General features: G+C 32.2%; 1 protein-coding gene across 3 annotated transcripts in view; it reads left to right on the top strand.

Moving 5' to 3' along the window:
* DCAF6 (DDB1 and CUL4 associated factor 6) overlaps window positions 1-21,798 on the top strand; it is an 88,782-nt gene that overhangs the window by 27,218 nt on the left and 39,766 nt on the right. For 2 of the 3 annotated variants that reach the window (XM_012728992.1, XM_012728993.1), the window contains exons 5-10: window positions 663-776; window positions 3,513-3,648; window positions 5,523-5,737; window positions 8,109-8,202; window positions 9,120-9,239; window positions 10,760-11,014. In XM_012728992.1, the coding sequence (XP_012584446.1) occupies window positions 663-776; window positions 3,513-3,648; window positions 5,523-5,737; window positions 8,109-8,202; window positions 9,120-9,239; window positions 10,760-11,014 (934 nt within the window). Of the gene's footprint in view, window positions 1-662; window positions 777-3,512; window positions 3,649-5,522; window positions 5,738-8,108; window positions 8,203-9,119; window positions 9,240-10,759; window positions 11,015-19,478; window positions 19,650-21,798 lie in introns of all 3 variants that reach the window. The other variant, XM_012728994.1, reaches the window with a different exon arrangement.

Here is a 21,798-nt window from a genome sequence, read left to right on the forward strand (position 1 = left end):
TAGAGGAATGTAAGATACCCGATTATTAGTGGTTTCTGCTTCTAGGAACAGGGAGGATGGAGTTTGTTGGCAAAAGGTTTCACAGAGGGTCTCACTTTCATAAGGTTATTATTACAAACCAGAAGAGGATACAAGTTTATCTAAAAATTTTTTATTGCTAAATTTTTTATTGTAAAATATACATAACAATCTTGCCATTCAAATCATTTTTAAAGTGTGAAGCTCAGCGACATCGAGCACATTCATGTACCACCATTCCCATCACAATAATTTTTTTTGTCAGTTTTAAATCCATCTAAGTCTTAATTGATTCAGCATCACATCCCATAATTTTCTTAAATATTATCAGAGAAGGAAGGTTATAATGGACTTAAAATACAAGTATAAACTTATATTCAGAAATCATAAAAAATTAGGCTGTGAATAGTTTAACTTGTCAGAAGTTATTAAAAAGTTTATAATCTTAAGTACTTTCTAACTGAAATCTGCTTGATTCTAAACTTCAAAATAAAAAGATTTTATTTTTGCTTGTTTTGAATAACTGTGAGAAATATGTAAGTGGTTGCTTTCACCTTATCATTTTATAAAATAGTAGCAATGTTTTTCAGTTATTTGTCTAAAATGTTGAATACCATTACCTGTACTTTTGTTTTTCTCTTCAGATTATGACTGTACCCAATGACCCCTATACTTTTCTCTCATGTGGTGAAGATGGAACTGTTCGGTGGTTTGATACACGCATTAAAACTAGCTGCACAAAGGAAGATTGCAAAGATGTATGAAAGTTTTGTACAAATGATGCAAAAAATTAAGATTATAATTACAATTGAAGAGTATATTATATCTGGGCTATGAGATTGTAAATGAATTAAAAAAATTCTTTCTAAAATCTTTAGAAGTATATATTTTTTAAATTATTTTTTAAAGATTTATTTATTTATTCATACAGAACTGGGGTACAGGCCAGAGATGCAGAGGGTGAGAGGATTCACCAAGGACAGAGTGGGGAGCAGAACAGGCAGATGGATGAAGTACACTGCTGAGGGGAGCAGCGGGCAGGTCAGGAGAGGTCTGCCACGCCATGTGGATCTCCTCTGGGGCAGGCAGGGATCGAACTCATGCAGAAGTGGCTTAGGCTTCTTAGTGCAGCGTTTTAACCCGCTGCACCACCAGGGAGGGCCCAGAAGTATATATCTAATAATCATAAAAATGTTACTGGTGAAGTTAGGAAACTAAATTTTAATTGTATTTGTTAATATTTAATTGTACATTTTAATGTTTTTACTATACATTTCAAACATATTTGAAAGTTTGTATAAACCCTAAGCATATATTCTGGCATTACAAGAACCTAAAGAATTTATCAACATATCCTATTTACTTACACAATGAATTTTGTCTTATAATTAATTAGTGATGAAAAACCACAATTTATCTTCCCTCTTCTTTAAGTCAATAATTATATGCCATACTTTTTTATTTTAATAAAATAACATTTATCAACATGTTCACTAAGCTTTAGCTTACTTCCTTGAAGATATAGCTTCTCTATTAGTTTTGTACTTTTTATACTATTTCAAATTTGAGAAATCCTAAATCAATGTAATGACCAAATGTTTTCTCTTTTCATCCATTAGAAAAAGTAGCTTTTTTCTTAAGTATCAAACAAAACAAAATATTCTTAAATACATTTTTTTCTCCTCCCCTCACCCCATAGAAGCCAAATAGTATATATTAGGTTAAGTTCTTGTTCATTAAATGAATTGTTAACATTCTCTGCATGGGTGATTATTGTTAAGTCAGTTTTTGTATTATATAAATGTATCCATATACACATACGCAATTAGAAAAGCATTGAGCTGAAGGCAAAATTAAGTTTTTAAAATATCAGATTGCGTGTTAGGTAAATTTGGTACACCTATTTCTTAGTAAATGGTAGGCAATAAAATCTGTTATGCTACATTCTTTTCAGCTACATTTAAGTGTACAATGTGGTATATTGTGTAGGATTTGTGCTTTTATAACCAAAAATTCCTGTAAAGACTAATAAGAAATAAGAACATTTTAACATTTTCTTAATAAAACTTAATTTTTAAAAAATATTTGTTTATTTATGCATACAGAACTGGGATGTAGGCCAGAGGTGTAGGGGCAGTGAGAGGATTTACCAGAGACAGAGTGGGGAGCACAACAGCCAGATTAATGAAATACACTACTGAGGGTAGCAGCTGGGGGGTCTGGAGAGGTCTGCCGAGCCATGTGGGTCACCTCTTGAGCTGGGGATCAAACACTAAACTGAGGCTCTGTGGCTCACCTGCAGTGCTGCGCCTTAACTGGTGATGCTACCAGGGAGAGCCCAATAAAACTTGACTTCTTTACTTCTAAAAATGACTGTAAGTAGGTCATAAAGAAAAAAATGGTAAATAGGGTAATTCTTAAGATTATGAAAGGCATTTGGTGAATTAGTTCTATGAAATAGAAATAATGTCTGGAGGTTAGTTCATGTAAAACAAGGTAAATCTAACTTTACAACATAGCAATACTGAGAGGAGTGAAGTGTTAGAGTAAGATAAAATATTAGAGAATTAACAGAAAATCTTAACAATATCTTTGGGATGATAGCTCCTATATTTTATAGTGTTTCTATTGAGATTAGTGACATGGTAGTAAAACCTGTCTCTTACAGGATTTGTATAAATGTATTTTTTTTTTCTGAGCCAGAAGAAAGATTTTATAATTTAAGAAAAATATAAAATTAGCTGAAAATATTGTTATATTTTATGAATGCCATATAAAATATCATTCCTAATTGTACACAAAGGTGATGATACTTTCATCTTTTCTGCCGGTGGACCACTAATAGGGATTGTCCGTGATTTGGATGACTTAGTGGCTTGTTACATAATGGTAGTAATTTAAGTTATATATTATATCATTATGTGAAATATAACTAGTTTTGAAAAATTTTAAATTTTAAATAGAAATAATGAGCTTTTTGAATGATTATCAGCTTGTTTTTGATGCTGATATAGTATGTTGTTTAGTGTTTTATATCTTTTACTGTTCAGATTGTATTTTGCATTACTTCAAAATTGGTTATTTCTAAAGTCTCTAAACTTTAGTAATTTCAGATGTTTTTCAAAATTTTGATTCTTCACTAAGAAGACTATGTAGTGTAGTAGAAGTCAGTTTTGCAATTGGGTAACAATTTGTTTATTTAGTAAGCTAAATAAATCCAGGATTTTCCTTAGAGTTATATACTGCTGAGGAAGAGTGTTGGTTGAGTATGTTTAATTTGGTTTCACATAAACCAAGCTATAACACAAGCTTAACACTTTAATAGAAACTTGAAAAGTAAAATAATATTGCTGTTGTTTACCCCTTTGTCGCAATAATTATATTAAGATTCCTGAGAAAGATTATTTTCTTTTAATTGAAGGGGAAAAGTTTTAAATATTGCATCAGCTCTACTATTAAGCTCTGTGTAACTGAGTGTATTTTATACTTTGTAGGATATTTTAATTAACTGCCGGCGTGCTGCCACATCTGTAGCTATTTGTCCACCAATACCATACTATCTTTCTGTTGGTTGTTCTGATAGCTCAGTACGAATATATGATCGGCGAATGCTGGGCACAAGAGCTACAGGTAAGCAGGTACATGTTAAAGAAAATAGAAGGTGAATTTTTAAAAATGTATGATTATATATATATATACATATTTAGATGTGTGTGTGTGTGTATATGTGTGTGTGTATTTTTTTTTTTGACATCATTCTTTTTTTTTTTTGTACAATTCATGCTTTCTCCTCTCAGGTGTAGTCCCCATAAATCCCACCACAAGTTTACCACCATAGGTCAAATGTACTACACTACATATTTTCCCTTATGTTCTTTTCTTCCCTATTTTGATCCCTCTCCCTCCTACACTGCCAAGTATATTTGATTAATAGTTACCTATTAATTTTTTTTAAAGTTATTATAATTCTTTTTTTCCCTGATTTTATTTGGTTCCCCTTTTTTTCCTGGTTTATTTCACTGAGCATAATCCCTTCCAGCTCCATCCATGTTGTTGCCAATGGCATAAATTTATCTATTTTGATTGCTGAATAGTATTCCATTGGGTATATGTACCACATCTTCGTGATTCAGTCATCTATTTTTGGGCACTTAGGTTGTGTCTATATCTTACCTACTGTAAATAGTTCTTCAGTAAACATAGGGGTGCAGGTATCCTTTTGAACTCATGTTTTTATGTCCCTTAGGTAGATTCCTAGGAGTGGAATTGCTGGGTCATATGGAAGCTCCATTTTTAGTAGTTTGAGGAACCTCCACTCAATTTTCCATAGTGGTTGGACCAGTTTGCATTCCCACCAGCAGTATAGGAGAGTTCCTTTTTCTTCATATCCTTGCCAACATTTGTTGTTTCCTATTTTTTTAGTATGTACCATTCTAGCTGGTATAAGGTGGTATTTCATTGTGGTTTTGATTTGCATTTCCCTGATTTCAAGTGATGTTGAACATTTTTTCATGTACCTGTGGTCATTTGTATCTCCTCTTTGGAGAACTGTCTTTTTAGCTCTTATACTCATTTTAAAAATTAGATTATTTACTTTGTTTTTGTTAAGTTGTATCAACTCTTTGTAGATCTTTGTGACCAGTCCCTTATTAATAGTAGTATTATGTGCCCTTATTAATAGTAGTATTATGTGCAAAACTTTTTGTCGGTCAATAGGGTGTCTATTTTAGTTACTGTCTCTCTTGCTGTACAGAAGCTTTTTAATTTGATGTAATCCCAGACATCAGTCTGATTGGCTTTCCTTTGTAGGTTATTTGTTTCTTTCCCCTTGTCAGCTTCATTATTTTTTTCTTTGTCTTGGATTTTGGAAGCTTTACTATTATGTGTCTGGCTGTAGGTTTCCTTTCCTTGTGGTAATTCAGTGTTTCTTCTGTGTCTTGTATGTCTACTTTCATCTCCTTTTTCATCCTTGGGGAATTCTCTTCGATTATCTCCTGAAATAGTTTCTTAGTTCTCTCCTTATCTCCTAGGATTCCTATAACTCATATTTCCTTTCCTTATGGTATCAGATAGTTCTCACAATGCCTTTTCATTCTTTTTTCTCCATACTTCTCTTTCCTTTTTTTTTGTTCTTTTTATATCTGTATCTTCAAGCATATTGATTAACTCTTCCATTTCATCAATATTTTATCCAGATTTCTTTAGCTCCTCCACTAGTCTTTTAATTTCCTATGTCTCCCTCATTGCCTTCTTTAAGGATTCAATTTCATTCTCAGTTCATTAATTATATTTTTCATATTATTTTATTGTATAGGCTTTATGCAGTATTCTTTTTGTTGTAAAATCTCTCTATTGAAAAAAGAGCCTTTTCTAAAAATAGACTATATGATAGCCTGGATTTATTTTGCTACCTTAAATTACATGTTTAATAATTCTGATTCAATTTTTAAAATCTTTTCCTTAAAAAGATTATAAATTTTAGTCAACTTCCTATTTCTTTTTAGGGAATTATGCAGGTCGAGGAACAACTGGAATGGTTGCCCGTTTTATCCCTTCCCATCTTAGTAATAAGTCCTGCCGTGTAACATCTCTGTGTTACAGTGAAGATGGGCAAGAGATTCTTGTTAGTTACTCTTCAGATTATATATATCTTTTTGACCCAAAAGATGATACAGCAAGAGAACTTAAAACTCCTTCTGCAGAAGAGAGAAGAGAAGAGGTAAGTTTATACTAAACCATGTTCTTTATTTGAAAACATTAATTTGGTTAACACCTGTAGGGCTTCAAAAAAATTGAATTAATTTTCAAGGCATTTATAGTCTGAAAAACAGGGGCATGCAATATACATAAAAAAAAAAACAAACCCACACACACAAAACAAAAAGAGGGCCTAGTAAATAATGAAGGATAAGACTATAGGAAAAGTGAAAAAATTTTAAAGATAATACTAATAACAAAATGTTTCTCTAACTTTGTTAATGTAATTAAGCAATAAGAAAAATCAATAGAAAAGGTTATTGAAATAATGAAGTGGTGTATAAACTTCCAAGAGATTAAATGTTTACTTATATGTTTTGCAGCAATATTTTTATCTGTTACCATTTATTTCTCATGTGGAAAGCAGTCTCCTCCTTTCCTGATTATGCCTGTTTCACAGTGATGAATAAGTGGCATTCAAATATTATCCCTGGGTGCATTTTACAAAATTTATTTTTGTGAGTGAATGAAATATCAGATAAAACACAAACATACATGCACACAACCCTTACACATACACACAGAACTGGGAAAAGGTGGGATTGCTGTTCTTATATATGAATAATAAATAGTAGCAGGCAAATTACTGGTACATGAACATAAATATGCTCTTGGAAGTTTGTATATCACATTAAAAATGTACACAATACAGGGCGCTCCCTGGTGGAGCAGCGAGTTAAAGCACAGCACTGTGAATTTAGCTAAAGCCACTTCAGCATGAGTTCGATCCCTGCCCTGGAGGTGATCCACATGGTACCACAGACCTCTCCTGACCCACCTGCTTCTCCCTTCAGCAGTGTTCTTTGTAGACCTGCCTGTTCTGCTCCCCACTCTCTCTGGTGAGTCCTTTTACCACCCCTGCACCTCGACCTCTACCCCAGTTCTGTATGCATAAATAAATAAATCTTTAAAAAAAGTACACAACACATATATACTATGCACATTTTATACATTACATTACATATTTCAATATTTTATTATTTTCAATAATTTACTGTCACTTAGGTAATTCTAAAATAGTTAACCCTTTTCTTATTCATGAGAGGCAAAAACCAGAAATAAGATGTATTATAAAGCAAGCAGAAAAATCTTTGACTGTTAAGCTTCTTTCTCCAACGTTTTTCATTTTAGTTTAATTTTATAACGTGTTTAATCACTTCATGCTTTGGCTTTTGAATGCCTTTTGAAATTAACCCATGTTTTATTAAAAATCAGTGGCTTTTGCTTCACTAACTCCTGCTAGTCAGCACATTTTTGTGTACTAATGAACAACAATTTTGTAATAGATTGAAGACTCTGTCTGATTCTTACAACTGCAGAAATAGACAGCTAGAAAATTGGGGAAAAGAAATCAATAGATTTATTTTGGAGTTTTTTTTTGTGACTTTAACTGCATTTAACTGAATGAGGAAATTAGCAATGAGGACACAATGGGTGCTGGAGCTACTTATGAGCTCCAATTTATCTGCTGTCAATTTTTTTGTTTCAGCTTAACTTCCTCTTGAGATACATGCTTCCATTACATTACAATCAAACTTTGTAACTGTAACATAATGAAAGAGTTGGAAAAACACAAAAATTTTAATTTTTTGTACCATAGAATACTTAGCTAAATGATGTAGTGAATGATATAGTTAGTAAATGAGGCTAAGTTATGAACACTTGAACATTTTCTAAACATATGTTTTTAATTCTATGTTAACTGATATAAGAAAAAGAATTCTGAAGATGTACTAAAATAATGAAAGTATGTCATGTTAATTATAATGAACCAAACAATTCAGAAGTATACGTAGGAGAAATTTAATAATCTCTGTAATGTCACCACCTCTTTTGGTATTTCATGCTAAATCCTGAATGTTTAGACATATCTCAGTTCACTATATATTTTTTATTGGGTCCATACTATTCATGAAGCCCTTCACTAAACTTTAGAAAATCAAGGATAGTTGTGACAAATAATTGTGCTCTTACTCTCAATTTTTAGTTAAATGGAAGTAGAGATGAATGAATGAATGAACTTATTAAGTATTGTGTTTTATTAAGTAGATCAAAGGAGTGAATGATTGATTTTGATTGGAAAATAAGAACCTCAGAGTTGCATGCATGTTTGTTAGGTAGAAGATATTAAATGTAGTCTGTTCAGTATCAATAGATATTTATCATCACTATGAATGCTGCAGAATATGCAAAATGTTTCCTTATGTCTTTCATATTTTGATTAAGCATTTCACTTGAATATTCAATAAAGAAAGTGAGGGGATGGAAAGAATCTGTTAGACTGATAATATTTTTTAAGAGTTGAACAAGTGACTTATCTCCTCATGTTTTAGTTACGACAACCTCCAGTGAAGCGTTTGAGACTTCGTGGAGATTGGTCAGATACTGGACCCCGAGCAAGGCCTGAGAGTGAACGAGAACGTGATGGTAACTATACTTTGTTTAGTCAGCCCCCCCCCTTTTTTTAAAATAATATAATAGTTTATTTTTACATCATTTTTAGTCAGTCCCTTTGAAAGGTGATACTTAAAAATTAACATTTTAACTTGTTTCTAACTTTTTCGCTGTCAGTTATGCTGCAACAAATACCCATGCATATCTATTCTAACATACCTATCAAATTGCCTCCATAGCTCAAAAAAATTGCACTATTTTACATTCTCATTGAAAATGTAAAAGTGTCCAGTGCCTGACAATTCTTAACTTTTCTTTAGGAAGAGGAATGAAAAATTTTGTCCTAACCTGACAGTTTTATAACAACACATAATTCCCCCAAATCCCCACAATCTGCTGCCTTTGACAAGCATAAGAAACTACCCTAGCAGCTTTAAAAGTAAATTAGTCTGTGTATATTTCAACAAATGATTTTGCAACAAAAATCTTACTCTATTGATTTGAACTTTTTTAAGATCAAAAGTATATCCTCCAAGATTTTACCCTTGGTATTATTTCATGATACATACTGAAATATTAAGCTACATTAATAAAGACAATAAAGTATAAAATTCTGTTTTCACAGAAAATTCAACTTTCTGTGAAATTTAAAATTTCCATTTTTAAAATAATCATAACATAGAATTATTGCAATTTTAATTTTATGCCATATCTAATTTCAAACTGTCCTTAACAGAAAACTCACATGTTTTTTAAAGAGCTCATGATGGTATCACATATAGCAAAATGTGTGTAAACTATAATAGATTTACATACATTCACATAATTTATTTAGGCAATTTGCGGATTTTTTAAAAACTGCTTCCTTTTTAAATGCCTTCAAAAATAGTTTTTACATGAAGAGAGCCTATTTATTATTAAATTCACTGCTAACTATCTGCATTGTCCAGGAGAGCAAAGTCCCAATGTGTCATTGATGCAGAGGATGTCTGACATGTTATCAAGATGGTTTGAAGAAGCAAGTGAAGTTGCACAAAGCAATAGAGGACGAGGAAGGTCTCGACCCAGAGGTAATTTTTCTTACTAATTAATCAGGAAGCTGACAAAATCTGCTTATTGAGGTCACTTTTATTCATATCATCTAACTTATGTTGTTTTATACCTACAGTAATCATAAGATTCTTAGTGTATCATGTGAAGGAGTGGAGGGCAAAGGGTATTGGGGATAATTTCTCCCTTTAGATTCCATTAAGCAGTCTTTATTTTTTTACTTTTTTAAAAGTCTGACATTCTTTTGATTTTAAGTCCTGTTTGTAATGTATCCTGAAAATGAAAATATGTAAAAGTCTGTGGATTTATATAATTGACTACTTAACCCTTTTAGTTTCTATGTGCCTTGGTTAGTAATTACTGTTTCTGATAACTGACCTATTTAAATATCTTAGTTCACTCCTTTCCAGTTTTGTAGTCTTCAGCAAGTTACTTAGTTCTATAAAACTTGAAGAGTATAATAGTTAAATTATACATGTTTTAAAACCTAACATGAAGGACACCCTCGTGGCTTAGGAGTTAAGTCTCAGCGCTATCAAGGCTGTAGCCTAAATTGGATCCCCAGCCAAGGAGCTGGCCCACATATGGCACAGCAGACCTGTCTCACCTGCAGCTCCCCTTCGCAGTGTATTTCAATAAGTCTGCCTGTTCTGCTCCTCACTCTATCTCTGTCTCACCTCCCACACCTGTGGTCTATACTCCACTTCTATGCAAAAATTAAAAAAAAAAATTTAAAAAACAAACCTAAATTTGATTGAATTTCATGCATAAATGATTGTTATGAATACCTGTGTATCAATTATCCACAGTTCAAATAATTATTAAAAAAATTTAAGTGTGGATTTGCTTAAGACTTATTAAAATTGTACTTATATTTAAACTTAAGATATTTTAATCATGGTGCTTAAAACAAAATACTTCATATTTATGGTAGTTCTGTTTTGTAAGATATGGCCTGAATCAGGCTATTCCATTTTTCTCTTAATAACATCAAATTTGAAACAAAATCAGGAAAGTTTTATATTTATTGAGTCCTCTAAATGATTCCTTTACAGATAGTATGACACGCAGGAGATAAATATTCAAGCTGTTTGAATTCATGGCTACATTGTTTTAACTTAGTGCTTGAATCATTACCATCAATGAAATGAAAACCAGGAACTTAATCTTGTTTTGGCCAATTTGTAGCTTTACTCTTGACAATATTTTTATTTTTTCAAGGACATAGTTATGCAGCAGAAATATATTGATATAAATTAGCCCTATGGTCCAACTACTAAACTAGAATCATCATTTTCAAATTTAAGGAAGTAGTTGTTTTCTAAATGACTACCATATTTAACATTTTATTTGAAAGATTATTTTAGTAAAGACTAACGTGCTATAGGTAGATTAATTAGGTTATTTGGTTTGATATCCTGCAGTCACAAATTTTGGTGTGTGCACACTTGCCAGTGCTTATGTATAAACATCTCTTTAGAGTAGTTGGCTTTAGAAAGTGCTTAGTAGTTGAATTTACATCAACATGTACTTTTTGAAGGTGGAACGAGTCAGTCTGATGCTTCAACTCTTCCTACGGTGCCATCAAACACTGATTTGGAAGTGGGTGAAATGGCAATGGAAGTAGATGCTCCTGCTGAACAGTTTCTTCAGCCTTCTACATCCTCTCCATCAGCTCAAGATCATTCAATATCAACTGCAGAAAGTCCTCATTCTACTTCCATGCTTCCTTCTCCAGACAGGGAACAAAGGCAGTCCGTTGAGGCTTCTGGACACCATACACATCATCAGTCTGGTGAGGATGCTACTCTTTAAATAGGCTGTGGTTCACCTGATGGTGAACACTTCTTTTAGGGCTAATATGATAATGAACACTTCTTATAGGGCTAGTATGGTAATATGTATGCACATCACCTTCTTGCTGGAATAGTGATCCAGATGACATATATATATATATATATATGTGGACATGGAACTGAAATACAAAATTCAAGTGTGCTTAACTTGCATGAATTTTAACAAATAACAGGAATCTTAAATTTCTATAAGGTAGTTCTTTAAAAATATGTAAGCACCAGCAGCTGGTAATTTTAGACTTAAAATTATAGACCATTATAGATCAAAATATCTCTCTAGATTTATTTGGTTGTAAGCCTGTCTTGAAAGTAATAGTAAGAATATAGCTTTAATTATTATTAGTTATTTTTGTGTTTGTATTTTTTATTTATTTTCAAATCATAAAATACATTTAATACATTCTGTGTGGTACATTTGTCACCAACAATTTAGCCAAAAGAATGATTTCATATATTGTTTTAATAAATATTTGTCTTCTTAGTACTTAATGTTAGTGAAAAAATCAGCTCTTAAAATCTTTTGAAATACCGTTTTTCTGAATATTATTACTGCTCATGTTTAACTTTCTCTTCTCCCCAACTATGGAATGTACTAGTCATTATGACTGTAATTTTCAGCAGATAATCTTCTTGGTACTTTGACTATATACATGTGATATATCATGTACACATTACATAATAAATTATACATTATAATGTTTACTGTAGTATAATAATCAGTAAGATGTTTATTCATATTTTTCTTTGGATTCTTTTATGGAAATGTTTTACACAACATATAACCAGAATATTAGCAACTAGAGACGCAGCTAGCTAGATATAGGCCATAGCTAAACCTACAAAAAATATTCCCAACAGCTTAACTGCCAAGCTGTCACTTTGTTCTTGCTTTTCTGGAATCTGATACCAGATCTCCAAATATGGGATGTTTAAAATTAAGCACTCTTTTTATCAGTATATTACATTTTTGGTAATCATTTTATGTTTCTTTGGGAATAGAAGCCAGAGCCAATTATGTAACTTAGCACTTGTGTACAATTTATCTATGATAATGATAAAACTGAGGTATAAAAGCAGGTTTCTATAATCTGATGCCACATTTGAATTTAGGTAAAAGTAAAATATTTTGGAGGGTTGGGGGAATAGGGAGAAAATCAGTTCAATGTTTGCTTTCCAGATCAACTAAGATTGATAAAAGCAAGATTTTGCAAATGATAGCATTGCTGGAAATAATCTTAAATTTTGATCAATTATAAGTTACCAGGAAAACAACAGGACTCACTTTCCACATTCATGTTTCCACTAAATCTCAACTAATTCCAGTTGTTTCTTAAATATATTTCTGAGTATTTAGTTTGGGGGTTCAATTTTCATTTTCGTTGTAGGCATTTAACACATTTTAATACTGCATTTCAAATGGCTAACTCACTTGTTAGTATTTCAGTATAGTCACTTGAATCATTGAAATAGGGAAAAAATCATTGTGATTGTGTGATCGTTATTTGAACATTACTTGGCATCTTTGCCTATAAATTTTTCAAAGCAATAATTTTAAGTGCAGATTATTAAAAGAATTTTAATAATTAAAATTCTTGGTTGATTAAACTATGGAAAATAAGAATATTTCCAAGTTGCCAAGATAGGGAAATGATTTGATGTTGATGTAACATCTGAAGGTTATGTCTGGAATTGCTTTGACAATAGGTCTTCATTATCCCAGAGACCAGCTTTTTAGTACTACAGACTTAAAGGTTTTTTTGTCCTCTGTGTTGGTTATTTTCCAATCTCTTGCATTTCTGAGTCAGATAGGATTTGACTAGTGGGAATTGTCCATGTGGGGAGTATCATCTTAGAGCCATGATTTGTATTATTGCCCTGCAAAGAGCAAGAGAAAATGAAAAAAATATCTTCTTGGCTTGTTGTGGATATCTCATGTAAATATTTATGCTTTCCTTCATGACCCTTGCATTTTGTCTGTCACTGTTGCCGGGACATAGTAAAGAAACTCTGTGAATGTGAAAACTTGCTTGCTAAAACTATATCTCTGATTGAATCTTATTATTTAGCTGCTCCTAGTCAACTGAGTTAATGATAGTCAACAAGGTCATGATCACAGATTTCAGTAGGTCTTCGACATTGTTAGAGTGATCTTTCAACAGTTGCTCAACTGCTAGAAAAAAATGTTTTTTCAGACCTTCACGTCGCTTAGACTTTTAATTTTCCCTTTTATCTTTCTCTCACCCACCGGCTGATTCACCTTCTCTCATTCACAATGGGCAAAAAAACCCATTTTCCTACTTTGAATCTCCTAATCTTCCAGTAGCTATACTTCCATTGTGAGAAGCAGACAAATTTTGGGAAGAAATGTTTGCTTTAATATATCAAATGTTAGACAGTGAAGTTCCCATTGCCTCAGACTTCCTGAGGACTTGCTTCTTCTCCTGCATTGTTCCTTTTGTCCTCAAACATGCTCTATTGTTACTACCTGTCTTAAATGTCCTTTCTCAATTATTCTGCATTTCCCTCTAGCTTCTTTTGTAATTATTCAGAAAGTTACCCACAGATAATCTCCAGTTTTAATTTTTTGTCAACCAACTCCAATATGCCTTTCAACCCCCTTTTCACTGAAACTTTTTGTCAGAAACATCAGTGACTTACATTTGACAAATATAAAGTAGTACATTTCTCTTTTACAATAGTTTTTTTTTTTTTGACCTAGTTGCAGTTAACACTATCTACCATTCGTTTCTTGAAACACTTCACTTAAATGGCATCTAAGACTGCTTTTGTGAATTGATTCTCATTATTAACTCTTTTTCAGATTTTTCAGTGGATTGTTGATGTTTCCTATTCATCAATATCTGAATGTTTTAGTAGAAACTTTTAGTCTGTGCTCCTTTCTTTACAAATACTTTTTCCTTGGGTGACTGCATCTGTTTTCTAAAGCTTTTAATATCTCCTCTAATAACCAAAATTATATTGATAATCTAATCTTCTACTCTCAGTTACACTCTTCTTTCCAGCTGCTTATTTGACACTTCTTTTTGGTTATCTTTGGTCATCATTATTTTGTGCCCAAAGTAACACAATTAATTTCTTGCCTTTCCCCTCCCCAAATCTCTTCCTTCTTGGTCATGGTATAGCTTTATAAATTGTAAAACCACCTGCCATTTGTGATTTTAAAAACCTATAAGGTATTCTCGATTCTTTGTTTTATTAATGTCTCATACCTGGTCCATCTGCAAGTCCTGATGATTATCTAAAATATTTACTCTTTCATCCTCTTCATCATTTCTTATCTGCTAATTGATTTCCCTGTATAGCTCACTTCCTTACAATGTATTCTCCATGCAGCAGCCAAGATGAGTACTTTTTAAATTGTTAAATCAGATTATGTAATTTTGCCATTTAAAATCTCTCATAGAATTTTAATTGCATTTAGAAATAAAACAAAAGAGAAAAGCCAAATTTACTGTGGACCTAAGAAACATATGTTGCCTAATTCTGATTTCATGCCATTTTTTCCACCTTCTAATAATCATTATTGCATTCACTACACTGGTTTCCTTGAATGTTCCAAGTTCTCTTCTGCCTCTACCTGATTTGAAACCTTGCGTTTAACTTGAGAAGTTCTTCCCTGTGATTGTCATATAGGTAACTTTTTGGGGGAGGCTTTTTCAAAATTTGTCTACCTTCCCTACACTCCTTAAAATTTAATTCTCTTCTATACAGCCCTGTTTGCTTCCTGAAAAGTGCATCCGTTATCTATAAACTAGTTTAGGCTCTGCAGGACTTACTTATATTTTTGTCTATACTTTCAGCCCATTTCATTCATTCTAAATGTTTCAAGTAAGCTCTGAATATCTGATGGGAACGAAGTTAGATTTTCTGGATCCACTGTTTGCCCTTAGCTGAACAGACCACACGAGATTAATATTTTTCCTAAAATATTTAAGGTACTTTATAGAAATACTTTTAAAAAATCATTTTCATAAATGATGAAATCAGGACACAGAACTAAGAATAAGAAAAAAGTAAAATGAGGCCACAGTAAGGTGAGTATACAAAATACATTACCTGAAGAAAATTGTGATACAGAGGGAAAACAAAATTGGCTTCGGTGATATGGCTAAATCAACTAGAATTTGAAATCGGTTAGAATTTTTAAGGTATTGGTCTTTTTTACTTTGCCTTTTGTATCCTTAAATTTTACTTTACAAGATCATTTGAAGCCATGAGTATGTATATAACCCAGAATTTAATCAGATATTTTTATATTTATAGTAATTTATGTATATAACCCAGAATTTAATCAGATATTTTTATACTTATACTAGTCATGGTCTTTTCCTGAACATTTAACAGAAGATTGTGCTTTTTAAAATGTACTTGTAAGATTATTTAAAAACAGAAAAGTATGACTGTAACTAGAACTCTACAGGTTAAAATGAAACCTTTGTTATTATAAAAAGTATTTCAAAGTAACTATAAAGTATTTTCTTTTGTCAGTAATGCCTCTCAGATATCATTTTTAGTTAATTTTTTAAGTCTAGAATTGTCTTCATTTTTTATGCTATTTGTAGTTTTTTTCCTATGGTGAAAAATTTCTTATAATTAGAGTGTTAAATGAGGTGGTAATCGCCACATGCAATAGTTGAATCTTTTCCTTTGGTCTTAGTTTTATCTAAACTAAAGAATATGAATAGAGAAAGTGTTTTCTTTGGCTTGGATGAAGATAAGGGAATATAGCAAATTTAGTTTGAGCTGCATATTTTGAGTAGTAAGTCACCTGATGGACCCATGTCTCTAGTAAGATAGGCCACTTGTACCATGAGGCTAAGATGGTATTTGATGTGGCCTATGTATGAATTCCTGCTGGTTTACAATGAACTATGTATTTATTTAGTTCTATTCAAAGTCTTCATAGTTACATTGATCTCTGTAGAAAAATTGCTAGGGAAATAAGAACACTTGTATGGCATATCAAAGTAAACATTTCAAAGCCTAAATATCTAAGTCATGATTTCTAGTGGGTGTCAAAGCCTAGTCAGACTAAGTAATGGTGTTAATATTGATAAATCAAGAACAAATAGAGATGTTAGGTTAATGGTCACTTGGGGAAACTAAAGAAGAAGCCAGAGGTACTTGTAAGTCAGTGAAGGATGGACCACTCTAGGGGAAAAATACACAAAAATAACCTGGACAGGAAACAAGATGGTAGTGGAAGACAGATGGATTGGGTTTGAAATACAGTATATATATTAGGTTAGATATTAAAAATAACCTAGTGTTCAGTATAAAAGAACCTGATATTAGAGAATCAGAACATGAGAGTAGAACCAGTTTCATCTCTCTTGGGTCAATTGTAGTTTATTCTCATATCATAGTGGAAAGTAAGTGATTGGGGAAACCTGCCTGGACTCTCACAGGAAAACAAGGAAAGATTAATAGTTTCAGGACATGAAACTGCAAATTACCTATTAGTAGTTGCTGACACATTGCTGAGGATTTTTCTGTTGTTTTTAAAATTCAGCCCGTAGGTGCTCATAGTATTCACTTTCCATTTTGGCTTATGTTAACAAAAACTAGTTCTCTAAGGAGTTATTCACATTATAAATTGTATGTGTGTATACCATTTTTTAGAATGTTAGGTATACTTTTTTTTTTAAAAAATGATGTGTATCTTTGTTTAGGCTGGAGTTCCTGGTTAAAATTTTTTGGCTAATATTTTTCTTTCTTTGTTATATGGTAACTTATTTTTCCTAGCTTCATTTTTTTTTTCACTTAAGGGGAAAAGGCCATTATACAATAAGCCTCGAAAGTAAGTAGATGAATTCTTTAAAAAGCACTGGAAGCATAGAATAAAAGGTTCATGATATTATAATAATAATTGACATTACAAAGCATCATTCCTTGTTTTTAAAGTCTGTTGCTTATTTTCTATAGCACTCAGTGGGTCTACTGTAGTAACTGTTGTATTCCCATAAAACATTAGTAGTATACAAGGGTTTGAAACAGTAAAAGTGAATAGATTTTTTTGTGTGATTTTTCTATCTCAGAAAATTTGTCATTTATGTATTTTCTTTTGAAGTATAAAATGATAAACATGATCACATAATACAGATTGCCAAAAGGTCTGCTATTATCCTGACAATAATTAAGGTGTGTGTGTTTATACATATACCCCAAAAAGAAGGCACTATGCTCTTGAGCATCACAATTTGTCAGTGACTACTATCTCACTTGACAATGAAGAATTTTCTAGGAAGTATTGTCAGTGAGAGACTTCAATGATACTTGTTTGTTAAATCTTAACTGCTTTTGACTAGTGAATAAAACTCTTTATAAATAGAGGGTATGGTCATAAGAAGTTGGCATGGTTGATTCCTGAAACAACAAACCTGTTTTGTATTTTTATAAATAGGAGGTTGTTTGATGGCTTATATAATTTGCTGTCAGTGTTACTTGGAGAAGTTTTGTGTACTGCTATAATCAAATCAGCAGTAGCCACATCTCTACCCATATAAACTGCCTGCCTCACTTTGGTTACAGTGGATGGAGTTTAGTGCATGCCTAAACCATTTCCTCTTTTTATCCCTGCCACTCGTCTCCTCTGTTTAGTTAACATCAATCCTGCATTTGTCCATCACCATTTGTCCATTTGTCTTCCTCCAAATTAACATTGTCCCTGAGCATACAAATGTATGTTATCTCCAAATCAAAATCCACTTCCTTTGACTCTTTATTCCCTCACCAATAACTATTCAGTTTTCCTATTAATCACTAGTAGCATTCTATCTGGAAAGAATTTATGCTTTGTGTATCAATTTTATTATCTCTCCTGTCTCCTAAACTCTTTATAGTCTTAATTTTTGTCCCCTATGACTTCGTTAAAACAGTTCTTACCAAGGTCATCAATGAACTTTTTTTTTTAACTTCTTTTTTTTCTTTTAATTTCTAGGACTTAGTTCTTAGTCACTATCTTCTTCATTTTATCAGCAGTCTTTGATACAATAGCTCTATCTTAGTGGCACACTTCACTCAGCTATGGAGTTCTGCTTACTCAGTTCTCCATCTTTTCAGTGTTCCTCTTCTCAGGAGATTCTTTCCAGAGTTCAGTTGTTATACCTCTCTTCTCTATCATCACTATTTTTAGGTGGCTTAGTGTGACATCATTGGTGACATCCAAATACTGAACCTATACTGTTACAGAGTCCTTACTCAAGTTCTCCACTTGGACATCTGATAGTGCTTTACTTCTCTGAATTCTGCTTGCTCTTCCTTAACCTTCACCATAATATTAAATGGCAATTTTCTCTTTTTCCTGCTCTCTATGCCAAAAACTTTGGGATCATTCTACATCAAAAATTGTTCTTAACATTACCAGTAAAATATATCTCATGCCCAAGTACATTTCCTCCTCTGAGCATTTGTACCTGATCCCTCTACCTGAAACATTATTTGTTCAGATGCCCTTGTGGCTTTTTCCCGTGTCCTTGAGATCTTTGTTAAAGAATCATCTTATAAGCAAAGCCTTCCCTGATGACTACCCATGAAACTATAACCCCTTCTAAGTAACCTTGCCCTCATGTACTTACTTCATAGTTATTATCCCCACTTGGCATATACAAATACATAGTACATGTATTTTACATATGTGTATATGTGTGTGTTTTCACTTATATCTGTTTAGATTTCCTTAGAACCTAAACTCCACATAACTATTTTTTGTTCAATACTTTATTTATCCCGAGCCTAAAACAATGCCTTATACAAAGTACCAACTCAGTAAATCTCTCTGTAGAATTTCATATTATATTTCTTTTTATATAGTCATTGCTTCAGGTAAAGTTTAAGAAAATGTTAAATATTATATATTTTTGAGCTTTAGAAAAGAAAAATGACATTTGTAATAGAAAAGAAACATTTAGTTGATAAATATATAACTTTCTCCTTAAAGAACTCTCCACTAATTAATTACAATAATTGTTTCCAAATGCATGACTTTTTCATCATTTTAATTATTGATTGAAATTGGTCATTTTTAATCTATTAATTAGAGAGATGATTAATTTTTTAATACATAATCTCATTTTGTTATAAAGAGATAAATTTGGTGTTGACAGGAATGTTCATTTTTACATATTTTGCTTATGGAGGGCTTTATTTTCATTCTGTTTAGTTGCCTTACTGTTCTTAAAGAACTATGTGTCTAATTCATCGTAATTAAAAAGAAGCATTTGGGGTGTGTGTATAGTTTAATCTCATAATTTAATGACTATAATTTCTTTTTCATGAGTACTTCCTTATGAAACATGTTATACTTATATCCTTCTCTCATTAATGTATAATCAAATTCTCACTATTTTCTATTTCATTACTTTCTTTTCCTATCTGTGTCAGAATTTTTAAGGGGGCCTGAGATAGCTTTGCTCCGTAAACGCCTGCAACAACTGAGGCTTAAGAAGGCTGAGCAGCAGAGGCAGCAAGAGCTGGCTGCGTGTTCCCAACAGCAGCCTTCCACTTCTGATCAGTCTTCTCATGAGGGCTCTTCAAAGGACCCTCTTGCTTCAGGTTATTAATGTCAAGTGTCCTTGAGCAGCTAGCTAGTAGAGTTGATTTTTTAACACTGCTACCATGTAATAAGATGCTTCCTTTCCCCTCAAAAAGAAACTGATGTGCTTGCAACTGTCTGGTGCATATACTTACCATCACATGTTTAGAGAGACAGATTAGCAGCAGTCTTTGTCAGGAGGAAAAGTAGAAAATGACCCACTACTTTATCTGTAATACATTTGAAGAGAGGCAATATTCATTGTTTCATAACCAGTAAACTACCTTATAATACTTACCTAGTGAATTTAGAGCCTATAATACTTACCTAGTGAATTTATGAAACTCTGATAATACAAATTTGTACTGTTGTCTTTTGCACTGAGTATTTACTGATCCAGTTTTTTATAGCCAGAAATCTTATGATGATCAATAAATTGCTGTTGAAAAAATTAATGAAAGATTTAGCATAGAATAATTTGTTACCTTATTTTGTCAAGATAGACACTAGGGCCTGTTTGCCAGCACTGCTATAGTCAACATTGTGGTAGAGACTATAAATCTTTATTTAGAAATTAGAATATGTCTGGATTCTCATACTGATGAAGCTATAATACTTTGACTTCGTTACTTTGACATTACTACTTTGACATTATTCTAAGAAGTGTAAGAAGTGACATACTTTGACATTACACTAAGAAGTGAATAAATTGGGCGATTATTACTTTGAAAACTCTGATTTCATTACTTGGAATTAATTTGTGCATAGATAGAACTGGACAGCTTCCACTTTATCTGTTCCACTAAGTGCTATGGTAACAAAAGCATATTAGGTAATATTGTGAGGAAATAAACTAAGTTTCAATAGCTAATATAAATGTGATTCTGGAACTTATTTTTTAATTCAATGTCACTAAGTTAATGGAGGGGATATTAATCAAGCAAAGATGTCTCTGATTTATTTTTAACTAGAGAAAAATATTTCCCTGTATTTAAAGCCAACCAGAAAGTTTTAATAGATTACAATCAGCACTTTCACTGTGAGATTTTGCTATAGCTTTGTGCTGCATGTCGGACTCAAGCAAGTGTTTTAGAAGTAAAAATCGTTACATCATAAAAACCAATAAAAAGGAAAAGAAAATGTCCCTATACATAGAGGTATTTTTAAAAAACTGAAATTTAGTAGGTAACAAATCAACTATTAAAATGAAATTAAGTTTAAAAGCAAAGGCATGTACATAGCAGGAAATGTACATTGTGGACATAAGTATTTTGAGATAGTCTTTCATGTCTGCAGAGTTGAAGTTGATTCTTTTTAGTGTCAGAAAATTTTATGGTGATTGGTCTTTGTGAAATAAAATGCTGTTTCTCAACTCTACATATCATTCTTACAAAATTATATCTGAAATTGAATGGATATGCATCTGTAAAGCTGAAAAGGCTGTTATCTACTTTATTATTAAACAATGTACTTGAGCCCCTGAGGTTGCCCACCTGAACCAGATCTAGAATCCGTAAGTGCTATCACTCAGTCTTCCCATTCACCTACAAGGTGAAGTGCTTTATCTGTATTGTTTGCTTTTAACAGCCCCCAAATGAGACCCTAGTAAGTTTAACCTGTGACTACCTTAAAGTGCTGCTTAATATCTTATGCTGTCTTTACTGGTCAGGTGAGCACACTGGTAATTAAAATCTTTTAGAAAAGCTAATGTGTTGTTATAGGGGGTAACTAATAAAATATACATGCTTTGTCCAACTTTAAAATTTTGAATATTAGGAAAATGAGATAGCTTAAGCAAAATTCTTCATTTAAGAAAACATACATTATAAATATCAGAGTGAGAGTTAAATATTTGAAACTCGGGAGGTCTTAATTTGAGTAACAATAACAATAATTTCTATATTCTTACCTATTTAAGTCTTTCAAGTGTAAAATATTTAAGAAAGACAAATATGATTTAGGAACCTAGACATTTTACGAGTGTAGAATTTCTGAAATATTGCATTATCTAGCAACCATTTTTTTCTCTTTTCATTTCTCATATAGCACTTAAGAGAATCTTTCATAAAAGGATTAAAATAAGATGAACCTGCAATACCTGATTTCTGTAAGGAAAGTTGATTGAGCCATCAAACCGCTTTTGCAGAAATAATCTACATTTCTAGTGGA

This window comes from Condylura cristata, unplaced genomic scaffold (assembly GCF_000260355.1).
Source record: "Condylura cristata isolate star-nosed mole 26May11 unplaced genomic scaffold, ConCri1.0 scaffold00024, whole genome shotgun sequence".
Taxonomy (NCBI): Eukaryota; Metazoa; Chordata; class Mammalia; order Eulipotyphla; family Talpidae; genus Condylura; species Condylura cristata.